Source organism: Artemia sp. Qi Xiang Cuo, chromosome 13 (assembly GCF_049724085.1).
Source record: "Artemia sp. Qi Xiang Cuo chromosome 13, ASM4972408v1, whole genome shotgun sequence".
NCBI lineage: Eukaryota > Metazoa > Arthropoda > Branchiopoda > Anostraca > Artemiidae > Artemia > Artemia sp. Qi Xiang Cuo.
Genome location: NC_142806.1, coordinates 42,710,249 through 42,733,986, shown reverse-complemented (window position 1 = coordinate 42,733,986; position 23,738 = coordinate 42,710,249). Strand labels below are relative to the sequence as shown.

At 35.7% G+C, this 23,738-nt stretch overlaps 1 protein-coding gene across 3 annotated transcripts; it reads left to right on the top strand.

Annotated features, from left to right (window-relative positions):
• Positions 1–34: 34 nt before the first annotated feature.
• On the top strand, positions 35–21,802 carry PpV (Protein phosphatase V). 3 transcript variants are annotated; one of them, XM_089099653.1, is made up of 2 exons: positions 35–42; positions 20,765–21,802. In XM_089099653.1, exon 2 carries the CDS (start codon positions 20,769–20,771, stop codon positions 21,690–21,692), a length of 924 nt encoding a protein of 307 aa, XP_088955779.1. In that variant the 5' UTR covers positions 35–42; positions 20,765–20,768; the 3' UTR covers positions 21,693–21,802. The 3 variants fall into 3 exon arrangements, with proteins under 3 accessions (XP_088955779.1, XP_088955777.1, XP_088955778.1); XM_089099651.1 differs by lacking the exon at positions 35–42 and adding an exon at positions 181–240; XM_089099652.1 differs by lacking the exon at positions 35–42 and adding an exon at positions 18,749–19,669.
• The last annotated feature ends 1,936 nt before the right edge of the window (positions 21,803–23,738 follow it).

The following is a 23,738-nucleotide window of genomic DNA, read 5'->3' as shown; positions in this document are numbered from 1 at the left end:
TTTTCTCAATAGTGGAAGATGTATTACTTTAAAATATAAGATGTAATAGTAAAATTTTTAAACATAAAAAATAAGATAAAACTAGCAGTAATTTATTTTAAAAAGAATAATCATTATGTTATAATATTTTTTTGCTGCTTTCTGAATTCATTTCTACTGAAACTATTTGCTGAAGCAGTAGAAGAAATACGATTTAAATTTCTCTAGCGAATATTCACAACATATTCAAATTTTTAAGTAGTATGCTAAGTTTTTACGTATCGATAAAAAAAATTTAATCTTGAAATAGTCTCAGATGTTAATGGTTAAATAATAGCTTAGGGGCTTTTTGCTATCTGGGAAAGTGGGCTAGTTGAGTTAGGTAAATGGGTAAATATTTCACAGCTCATATTGTATACTTACAAATAAAGTAAACATACCACTCAATGCCTTTTTTTTAAATTTTAATAATAATTTTTGTTGCAAATGAATTTTACCCCACCAGAATTTTTACCCCAATCACATAGGCTATAAGACCCCATATTGACTATGGGCTCATCATCTACGGTGCATGTGCAAAGACCCAGATGCAATAAATTGAAACAATACAAAATGATATAATATGTCTCATATTTGGTCTTAGGAAACCCACAAGCACCAAGTTTCTGCTTATGGAGAGTGGATTAACAACAATAAGGGAGAGATGTAGCTTTCTCTTGACAAAACATCTTAAAAATTGAATCAAACAGCTCACACACCCTACATAATTTGTTAAGAAATCCAGCCATGTATAGGCCTAGATGCATTGCAGATGAGTATGCCAATATTCAGAAGAAGTTCCCCGTAGCAGCAAAGTCTATTGCACCTACTTTCCCCCAATCCCATCCATGGAATTAGTCAATTCCCATAATAAATACTGATTTCTCAAAGTGGATAAAGATTTAACCCCCATTGCTTTTGTCCAGAAAAATTTGCTGAACTTAGCCTAATACAATTAGGCTACCTATAAAAATCACTTCCAAATATTTGTTGATGGGTCAAAAATGAATGAGAAGGTAGCAAGTGGTGCTTTCCTTCCTCACCTAAAAATTGCATTGGGCAAGAGATTATATAATAATTTATCTATAATGTCTGCTGAGTTAAATGCCATAATCATGGCATTAGAACACCTTAAGGATAACCAACCTCTGATTGCAAATTCAAATAATATTATTATATATTCCAACTCTTTATCAAGCCTTGAGTTGCTGGCCTCAGCTCCTCAGTATAAGTTGGACATTGACACTTATCATTGTCTCAGTATTATAGATAATCTTGCTTCAAGTGGTATAAGAACTTATTTTCAGTATATTCCTAGCCACTCTGGCATAAGTGGTAATCATCAGGTTGATGAAATAGCAAAAAATGCTATAAATATTGGCCAGCCAAGTGGGAGACCAATCCTGATTAGAGATATTTACTGATAGAGACTATCAGATATTTATTTTAACAAGAATAATCCTATCCTTTCCCCCTTTCCCAATAAGTATTTTTCTAAAATTTATCATAGAATTTGTTCTGGAACAAATGGACTAAATTTTCTTGCATTCTTGTATAAGTTTCCTAACTCAAGTGGTTCAATCCCCCTGTCCCCTCTTTGCAGGCATTGTAATATAACAAAACAATTGACCATTGCCTATTTGAATGTAATATGCTAATGTCTGGACAACATACCTTGCTTTGTAAACTGTTAATATGCTTCAAACACCACAAAATCTCACTATCAGCCTAGCCAACTATATCTGCACACAGAGCATAGAAATTGACATCTATCATATCATAATTGAACTCCTAGAGTCAAAAGATCTACTGAAAGGTATCTGAAAATATCTAATAAATATGAGGCAATCAAGCCAGTAGCTCTGTAGCCCACAGAGTGAAGCAAAAGGAAAAGGGCTAAATAGTGTTACTGAAAAGCCCGCCTGCTGTTAAATAGAAGAAGAAGAAAGGAATATTCACAAAACCTTGTCTAAACAGCAACAGCAACTCTATAAGAAAATTAAAACAAATTTTCTTGTGAATTATTATCGCTTCTAATCAGCAGTTATACCAAACCAATCCTGCTCAATGCATCCTCAGGGCTATACTGTGGTGTTCTTCTCCCCATAGTATAGTGCAGACTGTTTGATATAATTCCATTTTCCCTTCTTGCTTTAGTTTTGTTTTTCTCTGTTTAAAGCTTTTTCTAATAGGCAATGTTTAGAAGTCCTCCAAAAAAAAATTTCCCCCCAGATCCCAAATCAAATTCCAGTGAATGCGCCATAGTGAAAGATACCCATCTTGGCTGGTCAAGCACACTTTCTCAAAGTTCAAATGATAGCTCCAATTCGGAGAATAGGACAATGATAAGTGTAGGGGCTAATGTAACCATAAATGATGATAATGGGTTTCAAGAGGTCCTCTCTAGAAGTTCTAAAAAAGGAAAAAATCTCCCCAATTAAAAGCATTTCCCCTCTCCCTGCCCAAGATCATCCCTCCAAAAACTTAGGAATTTACCTTAAAATTAATCCCACTACTCCCTTTGAAATAAAAATGATCTCTGCAATAAGAGTTGCAATTTTTAAATTGCTAAAATCAATGTTCTCTCTTAACATTAACCGTGATGGATCTCTGCTAATAGCTGTAGAAGATCAGAAATCAGCAGATACAATAATTAACCTTAAATTCCTTCTGAATACCCCAATTATTGCATCTAATTGGAACCCAAAACAATCACCAACAAAAATAGTAGTTTATAATGTTCCCCCAGAGATATCTACTCAGGAGTTAAAAGAAGGCCTTTCAGATAGGGCTGGAAACACAATCCCAGTTGAGGATGTTACCCAACTTGGAAAACCTAACTCTACTGGCCTAAAAACTAGTAGATCCTTCTTATTCACACTGAAGGATTAAATTGATATCCCAGAAAAATTATTCCTATTTGGGCAAATCAAACCACACAAGGAATACAAACCTAAGCCTATTCAGTGTCAGAAGTGTTTCAAACTGGGACACACAACAAACAAATGCAATGAAATTCTCCAAGAGTGTAGTAATTGTAAATCTTTCCATCCTAAAGAGCTGACAACTTGCAACAACACTCAGCCTACATGCATCAATTGCAAAGGCCCACATGAATCTACAAATAAATCATTATGCCCTGCATACAAGAAAAGAGCTCTAACACTCCAAATATCAACAGAGAAGGCACTCCCATCCCCCTTTGCAGCAATGGAAGCAAATGCTGCCCAACAATACCAAATAAAGCCTGTAATGAAACCAACCAAAACCCCCCAGTCAAATGCCCCCAATGCATCAAGCCCCCCAGATAAAACACCATCTTCTAAGCCCCCTAGCTCAAATCCCTATCAGAAGCAATCACCAAGCCAACAAGCCTCCGTGTCCGGTGAGATGAGGCCAGCCTGGCCCTCCCTCCCAAGAAGAAACAAACCAGAAACACTACCAGGAATCAATCCATTAACCAACAAACAGGATGCACTACCAAAAATGCAAACCCCAAATATATGCTTATTCATTCTAAACTGTAATGCAGTTCAGGCCATGAACATACATCAACTACAGAAAACAAAAATTATTGCAGAATTGGCAAAAATTTACATCCCAGATTATATGCTCATTCAAGCAAAAAAAGATCTTGCTTTACTTTTAACAAAGCTGAACATTGATACACATTCATATGAAGAATAAATCAACAACACAACATTTATCAATACTCCAATGGAATGTAAGATAACTCACAGAAAATAAGCTAAATGAACTAATATCATTTATGAATAATAATTCCATTAATATTGCTTTCCTCCAGGAAACTCATTTAACCCAAAATCAACAAATTAAGTCTCTGGGATACACTATCCTGAGAAAGGATAGATCTTCAGAGAGAATAGGAGGTGGTGTAGATTTATTATTTAATAATTATATAAAATTTTGTGGCATCTATTTTGCAGATTTTGAAAATGATGTTGATGTAATTGGTATATTTGTTTGTCTGAATAATTTAAAAACCTACATAATAAGCTTTTATAACCCTAATGGCCAAACTTCAGATGCCAAGGATTTCTTTAATTATATAAATAATTCTAATATGATAAAAAACATCATTATTTGTGGTGATTTCAATGCCCACAGCCTTTTGTGGGGGAATAAACCAGCAAATAAAGCTGGTAAATTTATTGAGCATATGATTTCAAATAATAATGAATTAGCTGTTGCTACCCCTCCAAACCTAATTACATATTTTAACCCCAAAAGTGCCAAATTCTCCACAATTGACCTACAAATTGTGTCTCTAAATTTTTTGAACAAAATTTACATAAATAAAATTGATAGTCTGTGTACAGACCACTTTGCTATAGTTTGCTCCCTAAATGAACCTGCTGAAACTTCTTCTCATACTTCCAATTATATCAAGACTAAAGCAAATTGGTCTATTTTCCAAAATAAGCTAAATGATGAAATTACAAGTTTCACCCAAAGTTCATGCATTTCTAACACAACAGTTGACACACATGCTGAAGCCTTGACATCTTTACTAATAAATACAGCTAATCATACTATCCCCAGGACAACACCTAAGAAAACATTCCCTAAACAAATTCCTAAAGCATGGTGGACAAATGAGTGCCTAAATAAATGGAAGATAAAAAAGGCAGGTAGGACAGAATTCATAAAAAAACCAACACCTACTACATATTTAAAAAAATTACAAGCAGAATCTAATCTAAAAAGGACTATAATAGATGCTAAATATAAATACTGGAATAATTTTGCAAATAATCTCTCCAGAGAAACGCATGAGCCAATTATACATAAAGTCATAAGCCACATATGTGGGAAAAAGACTTCTCCCAACCCACTCCTGTATGAGCTTATACATAATAATACCCATTATGACAATGATATTGAAAAGGCTAACCTATTTACCTTAAAATTACCTTAAATCGCACTTGCTAGCGATATGGACCAGTCCAGTGTACGCCAGTTAGTGATGATGGGGCCGCGGGACATCAGCTTCATCCCATTGCGTGAGCCATAGTTTGGTTTCCCATTCCTTATCAAGATTGGCTTTGAAACTGTCAATAGATGGTGAACTCACTGTCGTTTTGCTCAGATCGTTCCAGAGGCTTATGATGCGGTTGGAGAAGAAATGGTTCCTCTTCCTTGTATTAGCAGGCTTCCAAAAAAGCTTTGCTGAATGACCCCTGGTTCTTGACGACTGGGCAGGCTAAAAGAGGTCCTTGTTATCAGAATTGAGCAGTTTGTAGGTCATTATCATATCACCTCTTTACTGACAGTATGTCAGAGTTGGTAGCTTAAGGCTCTGCAGTCGGTATTCATACTCTTTGTCTCTGAGCCCCTTTATGCATTTTGACACCCGTCTTTGGACAGACTCGAGAGCCATCTGGTCTGTTTTATTAATTGGTATGGCAACACACATTCCAAATTCTAATCTTGGTCTCACCAGGCTCTTGTAAAGTTTTGTGATTATTGCAGGGGATCTACTTGTCATTGTACGTTTGATGAGACCGAGAGTTTGGTTCGCTTTTGCTACTGCAGCTCGGGTGTGGCAGTTGAAATTAAGGTCTTCGTCTACAACGACCCCCAGATCTCTTTCAGAGGGGCTCTCAGAGAGTGTTAATAAGCTAACATCAAACAATCAAAGCAATCTGTCCACAATTCCTATGAACCCTAGTTACCAACCACGCCCAGGATCCGAGTACATAACTAATCCATTTTCAATCCAGGAATTGAATAATGCAATACATCATATTAGGTCCAAAACTAGCAGCAGCTATGACAATATACACCCTACATGGATAAAGAATCTCACACCTTCATACAAACAAGAACTGCTAAATTGTTATAATCACGCTTGGGCATCCTCTAGGTTCCCCAATATATGGAAATGTTCGTCCCTCCTACCAATCCTAAAGAAAAATAAACCAAAAGATAACCCTGAGTCTTATAGGCCCATAATGATTACACCTGTGATGGGGAAAATAATGGAGAAAATGATTTATCACAGACTTCTCTGGTTTGTTGAGAGAAATAACATGATCCCACACACTCAAACTGGATTCAGGAAATACCACTCCTCAACAGATGCTTTCATTTTGCTAACAAATGCAATAAATGAATCTTTCTCAAAAAATAATATCCTAGTGGCAGCTTTCCTTGATTTTGAAGGAGCATATGACAATGTGAACCACCAAATCCTTTTAAATAAACTTGCAAACCTTGGAGTACCTCCCAAGCTAGTATCCTTTATTAAATCCTTCATAGAAGTGCGAAGTTTCATTGTTTGTGTTGGTTCAGCCTCTTCACCCCAAAAGACAATATCCAAAGGCCTACCTCAGGGAGCAGTCCTCAGTTGCCTCCTATTTGCCCTATATCTCTGGGACATGAACCTACCCCACACGAATCTACAATATGCTGATGATCTGGTGCTATGGTCATCTGGCAACACCTTTCAGATAGCACAGTCAAATCTGCAAAAGTCACTTTTCCAGTTTGAAAAATTCTCTCAACATTCAGATTTACCCATTGCACCCACCAAGTCAAAAATAATCCAATTTCACAGGAAGCGAAACCATGTTAATGCAAAACTAACTCTAAATAAAACAACTATTCCAGAAGATAATAATATTAATTACCTAGGTCTCATGCTTGACCAAAAACTTAATTTCCACCTCCACATTTCAAACACAATAAAAAAATGTTATAGAAAAGCAAATATACTAAAAAGACTTCTTTCCACACCCTGGGGTTGTAAGGAGAAAACCATACTCCAGTTTTATAAATCACATATAAGACCCCATATTGACTATGGGCTCATTGTCTATGGTGCATGTGCAAAGACCCAGATGCAAAAAATTGAAACAACACAAAATGATATAATACGTCTCATATTTGGTCTTAGGAAACCCACAAGCACCAAGTTTCTGCTTATGGAGAGTGGATTAACAACAATAAGGGAGAGACGTAGCTTTCTCTTGATAAAACATCTTACAAAAATTGAATCAAATAGCTCACCCACATTACATAATTGGTTAAGAAATCCAGCCATGTATAGAGGTATTGCAGATGAGTATGCCAATATTCAAAAGAAGTTCCCTGTACCAGCAAAGTCTATTGCACCTACTTTCCCCCAATCCCCTCCATGGAATTGGTCATTTCCCATAATAAATACTGAATTTTCAAAATGGAATAAAGATTTAACCCCCATTGCTTTTGTTCAGAAAAAATTTGCAGAACTTAATACAATTACCTATAAAAATCACTTCCAAATATTTGTTGATGGGTCAAAAATGAATGAGAAGGTTGCAAGTGGTGTTTTCCTTCCTCACCTGAAAATTGCAATGGGCGAGAGATTATTTAATAATTTATCTATAATGTCTGTTGAGTTAAATGCCATAATCATGGCATTAGAACACCTTAAGCAAAATCATTCTTTGATTGAAAATCCGAATACTATTATCATATATTCCGACTCTTTATCAAGCTTTGAGTTGCTGGCCTCAGCTCCTCAATACAAGTTGTACATTGACACTTATCATTGTCTCAGTATTATTGATAATCTTGCTTCAAGTGGCATAAAAACTTACTTTCAGTACATTCCTAGCCACTCTGGCATAAGTGGTAATCATCAGGTTGATGAAATAGCAAAAAATGCTATAAATATTGACCAGCCAAGTGGGAGACCAATCCCAATTAGAGATATTTACCGATGGAGGCTATCAGATATTAATTTTAATAAGATTAATCCTATCCTTTCCCCCTTTCCCAATAAGTATCTTTCTAAAATTTATCATAGAATTCGTTCTGGAACAAATGGACTAAATTTACTTTCTTTCTCATATAAGCTTTCTAATTCAAGTGGTTCAATTCCCCTGTCCCCTCTTTGCAGGCATTGTAATATGAATAATGAAACATTTGACCATTGCCTATTTGAATGTAATATGCTGATGTCTGCACAACATACCTTGCTTTCTAAACTGTTAAAATACTTCAAACACCACAAAATCCCACTATCAGCCAAGAGCCTAGCCAACTATACCTGCACACAGAGTATAGAAATGGACATCTATCATCTTATATTTGAACTCCTAGAGTCGAAAGATCTGCTGAAAGATATCTGAATATATCTAATAAATATGAGGCAATCAAGCCAGTAGCTCTGTAGCTCACAGAGTGAAGCAAAAGGAAAAGGGCTAAATAGTGTTACTGAAAAGCCCGCCTACTGTTAAAGAGAAGAAGAAGAAGAAAAAATTACTCTTGAAATAGTCTCAGATGTTAATGGTTAAATAATAGCTTAGGGGCTTTTTGCTATCTGGGAAAGTGGGCTAGTTGAGTTAGGTAAATGGGTAAATATTTCACAGCTCATATTGTATACTGACAAATAAAGTAAACATACCACTCAATGCCTTTTTTTTATTTTTAATAATAATTTTTGTTGCAAATGAATTTTACCCCACCCCTATACACACCAATTCAGGGTATATATTTGCACATTAGCAGGGGGGGGGGAATTATTCATATTATTGACTTACAAATAAAGTAAAAATACCATTCAATGCTTTTTTTATGCTCTTTCCAAATTTAATAATCTTTTTCCATAATATATATACTTGGGTTTGGTATTATATCTATTTGGTTGATGGTTCAGTTATACTGTTTGGTCCTAGGTAGTTGGATAGATAAGTAAGGTCAAAACCTCATTCAAGTGCACATTTGTCTCAATTGCTGGATTAGGATGACAGTTTTCTTTTTTTTTTTTTTTTGCCAAGTAATTACCTCTAAAACATAATATATATATATATATATATATATATATATATATATATATATATATATATATATATATATATATATATATATATATATAGTGTATATATATAAGGTGTAATTTTCTTTTTTCACTAGATTTGCAACATGCAGGCTAAAGCAGCAGTCTGAGCTAAAAGTGACACCAAGTATAACTGTGGTTGAGGTGGTTGGGTACCATGGTTCAGGACTGGAGAGATCACATTTTAGAGGGTTGAACTCATCACTTTTGTAAACACTTTTGTTTTATATGTATATATATATATATATATATATATATATATATATATATATATATATATATATATATATATATACATATATATTGAAGTTATCAAGTATTTTGCACTAGGTTGCATCAAGACATGGCTAATTGTAGACAGAGAAAAGCCAAGAGCCATTTAAAAATTTGCCTCTTAAATACTTGGACTATCTGTCTTGGCTTTTCTCTGTCTACAATTGGCCATGTCTTGATGCAACCTACTGTAAAATACTTGTTAACTTTGATTCAAAATCAATGGACTTGGTCAAGGCCTTTGGTCTGTTGATTTTGAATTGAAGTTATCAAGTATTTTGCAGTAGGTTGCATAGGTTGCATCAAGACATGGCTAATTGTAGACAGAGAAAAGCCAAGAGCCATTTAAACATTTGCCTCTCAAATACTTAGACTATCTGTCTTGGCTTTTCTCTTTCTACAATTGGCCATGTCTTGATGCAACCTACTGCAAAATACTTGTAACAACAAACATAAGATTCATTAAGCTTAGTGCTACTGATAAAAGGCTACAAGCCTGATAAAATTTAACTAATTTTTGAAAAGGGGGGAACACCCCCTAAAATTCAAAGCATCTCAATGAAAACCATGCCATCAGATTTGGCATATCAGAGAACCCTACTGTAGAAGTTTCAAGCTTCATTCTGCAAAAATGTGGAATATTGTACTTTCTTTTATTTTATTTTTTTTTGTCAGAAGAAAGATCACAGATATATATTTATTTGTTGTTGTTTTTTCCAGGGCTGATTTTATTAAACTGATGGACCTAGAACATTGGGATAGGGCTCATATGACCAGAAGTTAAAGTTCTAGTTCCCTTTTCAGTGACAAAAAAGATTGGAGGGTAACTAGCCCCCCCCCCCCTGCCATGTCCTTTTCCCCCCAAAAATGTCTGATCAAAATTTTGAGAATGCCATTTGTTTAGCATAATTGAAAAGTCCCAAAACTATGCCTATGGATATAACATGACCCCCCCCCCCCACAGCCCCTGTGCATAGGTCTTTGAGCTATAAAATTTGCCCATTGTTTGTGTATAGTATTTGTTATTTGGAAGTGTACAGCCATTTTTTGATGGAAAGGATTTTGTGCATGGGATAGGTTTCCATGGGGATAATTTTCTGTGTTGAGGGAAATTTCTAGGGGTGAACTTTCCAGGAGTTATTTTACATTGGTGAGATTTTATAGAACTCCTATACAAAATTCCTTTTATTTGTCTTACTTTCTCTTTGCCTACTCAATTTTGCATGTGTAGATGTTCTGGGGGAATTGAATGGGAGAAATTTTCGGCATTTTTGGATTTCCAGGAGGGATTTCCAGAATGATCAGAAAAACGATTAGAACTTGAAGTCTTTTTCAAATGAAAATATGTTAAGGATAAATTTTCAGGCTGAATCTTCTGCAAGAAATTTATGGGGGGGGGGATGAATTTTCAGCAAGTCTGGCATTGTCTGGAAGGAATATTACAGTGGGGGTGTACTGTACATGGGAGGAAGTTTCCTATGAGGGGAGGGAATTTTTCATGGAAGGTGAGCCAGATTTACCAGCATTATTTGAAAAATGGTCAGAAATTGAATATAAAAAAAACAATTTTTTCAAATGAAAGTAAGGAGCAACATTAAAACTCAAAAACAAATATAAATTATTCCTACAATAACTCAAATTTATACTTGCAGATATTATTAACAATGAATAAATGAACAGAAATGAAATTAGCTAATTGCAATAACATAAAGATAGCATATACAGCTATAGATAAATAAATAAATCCCAAAACTGATCAAAATTAATTTCCAGGAGGGATTTCCGGAATGATCAGAAAAACGATTAGAACTTGAAGTCTTTTCCAAATGAAAATATGTTAAGGATAATTTTTCAGGCTGAATCTTCTCCAAGAAATTTATGAGGGGGGGGAATGAATTTTCAGCAAGGCTGGCATTGTCCAAAAGGAATATTACAGTGGGGGTGTACTGTACATGGGAGGAAGTTTCCTATGAGGGGAGGGAATTTTTCATGGAATGTGAGCCGGATTTACCAGCATTATTTGAAAAATGGTCAGAAATTGAATATAAAAAAAACAATTTTTTCAAATGAAAGTAAGGAGCAACATTAAAACTCAAAAACAAATATAAATTATTCCTACAATAACTCAAATTTATTCATGCAGATATTATTAACAATGAATAAATAAACAGAAATGAAATTAGCTAATTGCAATAACATAAAGATAGCATATACAGCTATAGATAAATAAATAAATCCCAAAACTGATCAAAATTAAAATGAATAATCAAGCTAAAATTGAAAAAAAAAGAAATCATTACAAACAGGAGAAGGGCTATTGCTTCTTGCTTTAGTCAACAAACAAACAATTGTACTAAATGAACTTACACCAACTACAGCAAAATCAGGAAGATAATAGGCCTAAACACAGTAGAATGGGACCAAGTGAATGTCAAGGGAGACATTGAGCTAGCCTGGTAAAGTTTTAAGAACACTCTCGTCCAAGCTGAGAGGACATGCATTTCAAATTCATTTGTGAATGCACTAAAAACACTGCCACAGCCTATTAAAAAGGCTATGAACCATAAGAAGAAGGCTTTTTCAAAGCATAAGTAATGCAAATGCACACACCACTGGGATTGTTTTGCAAGAGCAAGGAATAAACTGAGACAACTGACTAGGCACTTTGTAGCTGACTATGAAGATAACTTGGCATTGAACATCAAAGACAACCCAAAGAGGTTCTGGAGATATGTATCTTCTAAAGACAAGAGGAGACAAACTTCTCCATTCCTGCTCAACCCTAAAGGAAAAAATCTGGAAGATCTGGAGGAAGTTGCTAATTTGCATCCAAATTCTCAATGGACCCCCCTGACAAACCACAAATGCCAAAAATTACACCACAGTGGACGAGATCAAGAAAAAGCTGAGTAAACTGGAACCCAACAAAGCTAAATGCCCAGACAGTATACTTCCCAGGCTCATTAAAGAACTCGCAGATATAGTAGCTGAGCAACTCTGTTTGCTATTCAAGCTGTCTCTTCAGACTAGTAGCCTACCTGCAGATTGGTGGTCTGTCATAATTACTCTGATATTCAAGAAAGGGTCTAGAACTCAGCCTGAGAACTGTCAACCAATTAGCCTGACCTTGGTTGTGGCCAAATTTATCAAAGGGATAGTCAATGATGCAATCATAGCACATATGGCCAAGAATGGCCTTCTTTTTGGTGGTCAGCATGGCTTCGGGAAAGGCATGTCTATAGAAACTAATCTGATTCTAGTTTATGAATCTATAACTGATCTGCTTGAGCAGGGTTTTCCAATCAATGTGTTCCTACTGAATCAAACTAAGGCCTTTGATAAAATGTCTCACTGCTACCTGATGATCAAGCTGTCAGTATATCAGATAGACAATGATATTGCCCAATGGATCCGCAGCTTCTGATATAATAGAATCCAGATTGTCACTGTATATGATGAAAGGGGCGACCTCATCTACTTAAGAGTAGTGTCCCCCAAGGGACTAAACTTGGCCCTACACTGTTTAATCTCTATGCAAATGACGCTCCTGAGGTGGTCAAGAATGGCTTGGAACTGAATGCAGACGATTTCAAACTCTTTGGTCCAGCAGCCTCAACAGAAAATTGCTTTTCTCTGCAAAAAGATCTCAACAACCTCTGTCTGTGGGCAACAACCTGGATGCTTGAGTTCAGCCCATGCAAATGCAAAGTCCTGCATCTTGGTCCAAACAACCCCTGCTATAGTTGTCACATGGTTGACTCTGCAGGTTCCAATATGCCCATTCAGAGTGCTGAGGAAGAGCTTGGGATAAAAATTGACTATAATCATAAATTTTATTGTCACTGTCAGGACCAAGCAGCTAAGGCAAACAAGGTCCTTGGTTTGATCAAGCATTCAGTGACAAGTTGCCAACCAAGAGTTATGAAGAATCGTTACACAGCCCTTGATCATCCCCATCTTGAGCTTGGCATGTTAGTTGCCAACCCACACTTTAAGTGTGACATGGAGATACTGGAGAAGGCTAATCAAGGTTTACAGAAAGAGTGATGCTACAGAACTCCTTCCCCCTCTCATATCATATAAACAGCTTGAGTATCATTTGTTTTTAACAAAAAAAAAATAAAGTGTATTTTGAACTCTTTAGTTTTTATTTGTCCAAACATTAGGAAAAAAAATTATAATCTAGATGACTTTTAAATATAGAGTGATGTTAATTCCTGGGAATGTAAAAATTTTTGATTTTCCAATGTTATAATCACAAAAGATAAATTGTTTCAAATATAAACCCATGTTACTTATATTTTGTTTTAGGCAGAGTGCAAATAATGCATAATCTTGACAGTATTTAGGGGGCAAGAGCCCTTCTCTTTTTTGACTATTTCTTTCCATTTTAGGTTTGACTTGCTTGTTTGTTTTAATTTCTTATTTCACTTTAGTTTAGTTTTCTCATCTCTTTAATTTAATTATAATTTTTGCTTATCTTTCAATTTAATTTGATAAGGAATTATACTATGTACCTGGAACAACAAAAAAGCTTTGAAGAAAAAAAGGAAGAAAGAACATAGCTTGCAGAAACCTGTTTGAAAAGACAGTTGATTGAAGGCCCATTTCACATGGATGGGAGTTGGGGCTTATGTTCACCTCCAATTCTCATTAAAACTACCATTTCATCAACAAAAAGGTAGATCTGTCCATCCAGTTCTACTCTGGCAGAGTTGATCAAGTTCAGTAAGAGATTGATAAAAGGATGATGAAAGCAAGTGTGTGTTCACTAAACAAATCCAGCTCAAAACACAAACTCACGAGGATACATGATTTTCATCCAGCTTGCATCTTTGTGAAAAGGACCTCTGAGATTATAGAAAAATTTCAAAAAAGAAATAAAAAAACAGCTTTTGATTCCAAGGAATTAGCTCCCTACAAGTTTCTAAGTGGCTACCCTTACAGCAAAAACTAGGTGCCCAGAACCAGCTGAAGAATTGCATTAAAAACAGCTGGGTAAAATAGAGGTGGCATAGACCTTGATAGATTTTAATTTGTACTGAGTAAAAAGGGGTAGCGTGCATTTTAAGCAGGTAAAGACGAACAAATAATTTTTTATTACATTCCTTTTCCTGCAGAATTTTGTTCAAAATGAAAATTAGTAGGCTGTGTTTTCTACATTTAGCTATTGTTTTGATGTTAATGAAAAAAAGAAGCAATTCTAGAAGGAGTAAAATAACTCATGAAAGCTCGTTTTTTCCATAAAGTGATGATTTTAAGTCAATTTGTTTTTTAGTTATCACTGGGACACCAATCTTGGAAAGTTAATGTGCAAATCATTAATCCTATTTTTTAAACCAGGTTAAAGCTGACAGATATCAGTGCAAAATTTCTGTTCCATAACTTCTTAACCAAAACTGTTCCAAGGAACTGTTTTGGGTCCAATTTTATTTAATATTTTCGTCAACAACACGCCTTCATTCACAGAGAATAAAATTTGCTTATGTGCAAATGATTCCAAAATAATTGGTCCTGTCCATGACCCTCAAAGTGCCATAGCCATCCAGGCTGATCTTGATGCATTCTCAAAGCAGGCAAAATCCTGGCGGCTTGAATTTAATATCCAGAAATGTAGAGTCATTCATTTTGAGACAAATAATCCTCTGTGCCAGTATTTTATGGAATTCAGTGATGGTTCAAAACAGTCACTCATATGCAGTCATGGTGAAAAAGATCTGGGAGTCTTGGTTGATGATAAGCTTAAGTTTAATTTTCATGCACAATCTGTAGTAACCAGGACCAACCAAACTTGGTTTAATAAAAAGAACATTCTGCAGAAAATCGCGAGCTGTGATCACCAAGCTGTTAAAGGCTGGTATCAGAATTTGGGATGTGTATTGCTACTCCAGTCAATAAGGGTGATAAATCAATTCTGGAATCAGTGTAGTGATATGCTACTAAATACATAAAGAGATTTCAACATCTTTCATATCCTACCCAATTGCATATGCTTAAACTACCATCTCTCACATATAGACATAGGTGATGAGATGTATCAATGACATACAAGTTAGTAAGTGACCAGAGTGTGATCCCCAACCTTTTCCAGAAAATCAGTTCACCTAGTACTAGAGGTCACCCCTTGAAGCTTTATTGAAAACGTGCTAACAACAGGCTGCAAAACAAATTCTTTTCTAACTGTGTAGTCAGCCTATAAAACTCCCTTAGCCTGAATGATATTATGTCTCCCAGTGTCAAAACCTTGCTGCAGTTGACAAAGAGTGGTGCAAGAAACCTTGACTCGCAGTATGGGATGGATCTAGTGAGTTGAGTTATCATCATCAGTGATCAGCGTTCACTGGACTTGTTCTTATCGCTTGCAAGTGCGATTTAAGGTAATTTTTTTTAAGGTAAAATGGAAGACTCTTGACCTTGGGAAGAAAAACCACACACTCAGTGCCATATAAACTGTAGTGATGGGTCCCAAAAAGCTATTTCTATCAACCATGTGGGGAGAGATCTTGGTGTCCTAGTAGATGATAAGTTGAATTTCATGCACATGTAACTATTGCAAAGGCTAATCAGACACTTGGCTTAATCAAAAGAATGTTCACCAGCAGGTCTCCAACAGTTATGACTAAGCTATATAAGAGTCTAGTTTGACCAAGGCTAGAGATTGAAATGTGTGCTGCATGCCTAATCAACAAGACTGACCAAGCAGCAATGGAATCAGTCCAGAGTAGGGCAACAAAATATATGAAAGAAAGCTATGATGTCCCTTGTCCATCCCATATGCATAAGCTCAGGATACCATCTCTAGCCCATAGACGCAAATGAGGCAATGTGAAAACAGCATACACGTTTTTAAATGCTGAGGATACCATTTCTGACCTTTTCCAGTTGGACAATTCAAGGAGAACTCGTGGTCACCCTCATAAGCTTTTCCAGAAACAAGCAAATACCAGACTAAGGAACAAATTCTTTTCAAATAGAGTTGTCATCTTGTGGAACTCCCTTAGTGAAAAAACAGTGACCTCTACCAGCGTAGATGTATTCAAGTCATCAGTGGATATGGAGTGGCTCAATAAACAAACCATGGACCACTGCTTGAGGCCCCACCGAGGACTAACTATCATCACTGAAGCTGGCGGACACAGGATTCATCCTATCGCGAGCAAGTGCAATTTAAGGTAATTTTAAGGCAATGATATTAGCCTCAGATTTAGAATCATTAAGGTCAGAAAGTGTCAAATATTAACTTTTGTATGAATCACCATTTATGCAATATTTGCTTGATGTGTTTTGATTTATAATAATAATAATATATTGAAAACCCGTCGTATACAATAAATGTACAATGACAGAGTATACAAAAATGCGAAAAGAGGAAACAAAAAGAAAACATACTAAAAAAAAATAACAAGAAAAGCAACAACTTCTTAAATAGTGTACAAAATAATACAAATAGAGGCAACAGAAAGATAACATACTCAAAAATTACAACAGAAACAACAACTTTTTTCGAAAATAGCAACAAGGACAACAACTTCTGAAAGGAGAGAAAAAAAAAGAAAACAAGAGGGAAAATAAGCAAACTTGCCCACTCGTGCTTTAGAATTGCTGGTTTTATTTTTTGCCAGCTAATAAGTGTCTCAACAGCTAGATTTGGGTCCGCTAGGTTGTAGCACCGAATCAGAAAACTATTTTTTGTCCAAGGTGGCAATTTTAGTAGGTACTAGGCAAACCGGAAAAATAAAGAGCGGATTTTAGACTTTTCACAGTTTGCCAATAATTTCCAGAAAGGAGTCACATATGATAGGCTATATGTGGCAGAGCAGTAGCTTTGTAAATACTTGCCAGTAGTGGACAGTTAAATCTCATAGTGGGTTTAACGATCAAAGCATAGGAGCTGGAAATTCGCCGTTCAAGATGTGAGATCAGGAGGGAGCGGGTATGCTGTAATGTGGTACCTATTGGCAGCCCCAGATATACTATTTTATCAACAGGTTTTACTGAGCAATCACCTGCTGTGACATTAGTAGGAGGGTCATTCTTCCAATTGTAAAGCAAGACTTCCGACTTTTGAGAGTTAAATCTCAGGCTGACTTTCTCGTAATTGAACTGCAGACATGAGAATATTTCTGAAAGGTGGTTAAGCGTCCGGCTGAGATTCAGCGTGTCATCAGCATAGCATAATAGGGAGATGTCAATGGAACTGAGTGAGGATGCATGATGAAGGACAGCTGTCTTGAGGCTCAATAATGTGGCAATCATACTGCAATCTTAATGTTTAAGGGGGCACAGAATAGCAAGACGCCCGGCTATCTCTTCCAAGTTAAATATTCTTAGTTTGTAGGATGACAACAGACGTAAAAGGGCATTGATTTTGGTTTCTATTTATTGCAGAGAACCAGTGCTATAAGCTGTGTTTACTCCCTTTCAGGGTGGCTTCAGCCCTATAGAAGATAAACAAGTATGAGTATTCTCAATCTATATACCCTCCCCCCCTCCCCATTCCACCCCAAACCTTATAATAGAAATATTCCAAAAAAATTCAGTGTACAAAACTGTTTGATAAAAAAAATTCGACTGAATATTCAAATTATGTTTATAGCTTTAACTGCAATTCAACATGAAAAGGCTCAACATATTATTCATACAATTGAACCATACTAAAAGCATGTCAATTAGTACATGAAAAAAAAGTAATTTAAAAGAATGTTTCCCACAAAGTAAAGTTTTTCAATAAAAAGTAAAGAGTAAAATTATAAAGTAAACCTAAAGTGAGAAGAAATAAAGTTAAATGATAAGTCAAAGTTAAAACGAATAAAAGTTGCTATGAATGAGCGAATGAAACCTAAAAGAATAAATAAACTATATGAATGATCAAGCTACTGAAAAGAATTCGTATTTCGAGCAGTATTTAAGGTGAACAACAACACAACAAAATCCTTTGTAGTGTTCCCATACTTTGTAATGTTCAACAGAGGAATGTAAAAAGTTCTGTTATGTGAATAAAAAAATATTTATGTGTGACTTCTTGTTGTTGTTAAGGCACATACCCATAAATGTTGTAGGGATGACGTAATACGAGCCTAGAAAGGAATCCATCAGTGTGGTGTAATTTTATCACCCTTCAACTTACATAGAATTTGGGATTTTTCCAGAAATTTGGAAAATTTTTCCGAGTTCTTCCAGTTTTGAAAAAGGAGATAAGAAAGATTTAATTAATTATTAATAAATAGCCTTTCTTTCCCCTTGTCTAAGGAATTTGAAAAATTAATTCAAAAACGAATTGTTTTATATTTTGATAAAAAGAGGTTTCTCTACCAAGAGTCAATTTGGATTGAGCTCTGGTCATTCAACCAAATAAGCTACTGCAGAACTTTTACTAAGTATTAATGATTCTCTAAATGATAAAAATCAAGGTTCTGGTCTGTTTTATGACATAAAAATGGCCTTTGACACAATAAATCTTAGAGTCTGAAATTAGAGGTAAAGCCCTAGAATTATTAGTATCTTACTTGCATGGCCAAAAAAGTTCACGTGTGTGTTAATGGCAACATACCAGACCTTAGCTCTATAGATGATAATGGTGGCCCATGGGGGGTCAGTACTAGGGCCCTTATTATTCCTAATATACATTTATGCTTACCTCCTAATGACACCTTGGTAGCAGTTTTTGCAGATAATGCTGCAGTGCTAGTAAAGGCTACAACTCCTTGTTGCTGGTTGCAAATTTGACTTCCGTTAATACATGGTTTGCTTGTAACTATTTGGCTCCAAACTTATAGAAAACTAAGCTTATGATATTTGGACACTTAAAAGTAGGCGCTGGATAAGATCAGAATAGAAGAACTGACCTTAGATCAAAATAAGAAAAAAAGGGCCAGGTATTTTTGGTATCTTGGGATCATTATTGATGACGTGTTGTCTTTTTGCAAACATTCTGATTATTTGCATATGAAACTTACTTATAATTTAGACTGCCTATATTGACTAAAACGTGTGTTTCTTCTCTCCATTCTTAATATTTTTAGCGTTGCCTCGTTGAATCCTATCTCAAATATTGTCCTGGAATTTATTTCAACCCACTTGCAGATCACATACAACCCCTAAAAAGCCCCAAACCAATCTGAAACCCAGTCCTCTTTTTATTTCTTGATGTTTTTATCTCAAACAACTAAAAGAATTACAAAGAGCAATGTGATTTTATAACATTCAATCTCCAATAAACTATTATCATGATAAGACTATTGCTGGGGTTCCTGTTTTTTCTGTCCTTTTTCACTGCAAGAACATCTTCCTCTACTGAAATCAGAAACGGCTATATTTTAATTAAGGTACCTTACCTTAGATCCTCCTGTGCCTCCAGAGGCACTTAGGGCATCCAAGAAGAGTCGCCAATCATCTCTCATTGCTGTAGCTGCCCAGACATCTTCCCATTCAGGTTGGATTGAGGCATTGAGGTTTGCGAGGTCAGCCCGGTAGCTGCATCGTAGGGTATTTTTGAGGCGTCCTCTTCTTCTGGTAACACGTGCCAGGATTAAGGTACCAGATCCCCTATATTACAAATAAATTGAAGCTGTCTGAAGTAATTCCAAAGAATTGTTTCTCAAGGAAAAGTGTGTTTTGAAGATTATTCCTTGTCATAAATGATGGATTCAGTTTTAATGTTTGTTTGATTTATTTTCATGCTGGGATGGCCTGTACTCTTTTTTCTCTTGTTCTTTCTTCTTTTCCTGACCTTTTGCTACTTATTTTTTCGATTTGTCTGAAGATCTATTAATTTGAGGTGTTAATTGTATCTTAACTGTTTATTAAGTTATACTAAGTTACCAGTATAATGATATGATCTTACCTCAGAGCAAGTAATATAAATTTGATTTTAAACATATTGATTGATCCATGTACATTATCCTGATGGCATGTTCAATTTGGCAGAACGTTTTTTTTTATGTTGCTTAGTAGTATTGAGTATTGCATCATCCACCAAAGAGGGAGTTTTTGGTCTTGATAAATTTGTTGCTAATGTTGAGAGTGTGCAGTTAGGAAGACAAAATATTCGATTATTTTTTGTATAACCCTGATATTTAACTAGGAGATTGTAAGAAATCCACAGTGACATTGGTCCTGTCTAATTTAGGTGAAAACTTTGCAAAAGACATCCAGGTATAATGTTTTCAGAATTGCTTAGTATGCTTGGTTATTGCAAGGATTACTATGGAGGGCACATTCATGCCAGTGTTTAGAACTACTGATAATTATCCAGTCGCCATGTTTTCCTTTGCAAAGTTTCTGCTTTGTGTGTCCTGAGGACTATATATAAACTTGTTTTCTTAGCTTGTGGGAAAACTGAAATTTGACTAACAGCTGAGCAGCATTACACTTGCTTTATCTGTTAAAGATTTGGGTTAATAATTCATAATGCAACTATCAGTTTGGTAAAAGTGTTCTTTGGCTCACTGCAATTTATTCTGATGTCCTGGTAGCAGGTAAGTAATGGACAGAACCATCCCAAGTCTATTAAATATTATTATTATTAAATATTACAAGTCTACTAGTTTTTCTTGTATACTGTATTTTATTTTTCTACTTAGTATTTATCTGTTTTTAAGTTGTGATTTTTATGTGTTTTTTCCTCAGAAAGATGGCAATTTCAGATGGAGACTTGGATAGATGGGTAGAATTGGCAAGGGATTGCAAATATCTCCCAGAGAATGATTTGAAGCAGCTGTGTGAAATCGTATCTGAAATTTTATTGGAAGAATCAAACATTCAACAAGTTTCCTCACCAGTGACAGTTTGTGGTGATATACACGGTCAGTTCTATGATCTTAGAAAACTGTTTGAAATAGGGGGCCAAATTCCAGACACTGCCTATATATTCATGGGAGATTTTGTTGACAGAGGATACTATAGCCTAGAAACACTTACCTACCTCTTAGCATTGAAAGCTAGGTGGCCTGACAAAATCACGCTTCTTAGAGGAAACCATGAATCAAGACAGATTACTAAAGTTTATGGATTTTATGATGAGTGTCTAACAAAATATGGCAATGCAAATGCTTGGCGATATTGTTGCCGAGTTTTTGACCTACTAAGTTTATCAGCTTTGATTGATGATACAGTGTTTTGTGTTCACGGTGGGTTGTCTCCTGCTGTAAGAACGTTAGACCAAATTCATCTAATTGATAGAAATCAAGAGATTCCACATAAAGGTGCGTTTTGTGATCTAGTTTGGTCTGATCCCGAAGACATTGATAATTGGAGCATGAGTCCTAGAGGTGCTGGCTGGTTGTTTGGTACTAAAGTAACAGACGAATTTTTGTATAGCAATAGATTAAATCTGATATGTAGAGCTCACCAATTAGTCCATGAAGGCTTGAAGTATATGTTTGACGAGAAACTGGTAACAGTGTGGTCTGCCCCGAATTATTGCTACAGGTGCGGAAATGTTGCTGCCATTTTGTCTTTTGGAGATGCAAACACCTGGACTCCAAAGCTTTTTAGTGCAGTTCCTGATTCAGACAGAGTCATTCCACCTGCTATAATCACTCCCTATTTCCTTTAATTGTAGATGCTACTGTAAATGTCTTATTTTTTGTAATTATTTCCTTTACGTGGTATATAATCAATTAATTAAATGATTTGTTATTGAAATTCAGGATTTTATTACGAATAAACTGGCATAGCTATTTCTTCTTTAGAACTCAGTGGGGAGCCCTCTGATGGCATAGGATTATTTTTCCACCTCTTATTTGTCTCTGCTTTGCAATTCTTTGAGTAGCTTATGGATGAGAAAAAAAAACAAGGGTTGCCTTGATTTTTGTCACAGATAGTTGACTGTTGTGGACCTGAAGCTCTTCTAAATAGTACCCCAACAAGAATTTGTAGCGAAGCGAAAAATTTGATTTTCTGCTGGTTGATTATCCTCAGTCTTTTCAAGGAACCCAATTAATTTGACTGAGAAAGATTACGGTCATGTCACCCAGTAGTTTTACTTGTACAATACAAAGTAAATGCCTGTAGCTTTGCCCTGCTATCATAACGGGTGACTTTTAATTTCTATTTAAACACAATGGATGAAAAGAATTTCCAAGGTTTTGTAATTTTAATATTTACTTTTATTTGCGCCCCTCGATCAAAATTTGCACTAAAGTCGTCGAGTTTTGCGAACTTGATTTCTAGCGATTCTTGTGAATTATCAATTTGCATTTCAGATAACGTTTATAATCACACATTAAACTGATTAAAATATATGACCGTTGACAGTGTTCAAATTTATTTCGGTTAATATCCAAATCGAAAGTTAATTGATTTAAATTAGATTAAAACCAAGTTTTTTTTTTCAAATGAAACCTAACAGTGATGCTAAAACTTTACACTGAGAAATTATTGCGAATATAAGATGGCTGTCCCTCCAAATCCCCATTCTTTAGGCTACATTTTCAATTCTCTTAAACAAGGGTTGTCACCTCCTTCTCTATGACAAAGTTCAACTTTCGCATAATGCTCCAAAAAGAATATCACCCCCTGAAAATGCGCAGCCTGAAATTTGTTTGAGGGATAGGAGTCTGAAATACCAAAGTGATCATTCAGTTCATAATGGCGACAATTTCTCGGGGGATAGGTGCCTGGTATCTTCTGGGGATATATCCCATCTCTTCTACTTTTATGCGGATCAATATGAATGCGATCTTTACTTGCATACTAAAAATATTTCCGTAACAAAAGGAAAGTTATCGCCCCTTTAGCTTTCAAATTGTACACTTGGTACGAATTATTTATTCCAAATTGAAGAGGTTTGAGAGTAGATCATTTTCCATATTGATCTGTAACTCCTTTCGTGAAAAGTTCGAAAATTAGGCCTAAAAATGTATTTTTGAATAGCTGCCTAAAGATGTACTTTTTTAGGCTTTGGGCACCCCTGCCCCCACAGTGACATCCACTGACCTCCCTTTCAGATAGCTGGTGCGCAGCTATGCAATATTGTGTATAGACCCCGGAGCAGTGCTGATGGATTGACCGACCGCTGCAGACGAGAGGCCCACTGGTTCGCCGCCAAAGTGCCGCAATGGCGCAGGCGCGTTGCACGGCAGTGTTTGGCTTGCTTTAAATTAATTTTTCGGCAATTCTTTATTGCGTCAACCGCAAAGTCGGAGCTTTTCTTTCTCGTGTGGTTTAGTATTTCGATTTTCCTGATTAGAAATCCAGCAGGGCTTGCACTATCCCCGAATTTTCGGGCATTTCCCCGAAAATCTATGCGTCACCCCGAAAAAAAATTGGTTTCCCGAATCCCCGGAAATCACCCAATCACGGTGCCACCCCTAGCGATTTATCCCCAGTAACTTTCCCTGCCAAATATTACTTTGCATACCATAATTCTTCACTATTCTCTTGTTCGTTAATTTTAACCAGACAGATGCAATTGTAATATACACAGTTCTTCATATGTTGACAAAAAAGTAGCGTCTTTATGAAATAAGATTAAATTATTTTGAATGTAGTTTCCCAATTGTTATTTCTTACATCATTTGTAGTCAAGAAATTTATTTTTAAGTCGAATAGAACGCATTCACTACTATACAGCTTCAATTGGATTTTGAAATTGATAGTC

Bases quoted from the DNA above. Each gene is read 5' to 3' on its own strand.
- PpV (XM_089099653.1), top strand. From the start codon at position 20,769: ATGGCAATTTCAGATGGAGACTTGGATAGATGGGTAGAATTGGCAAGG.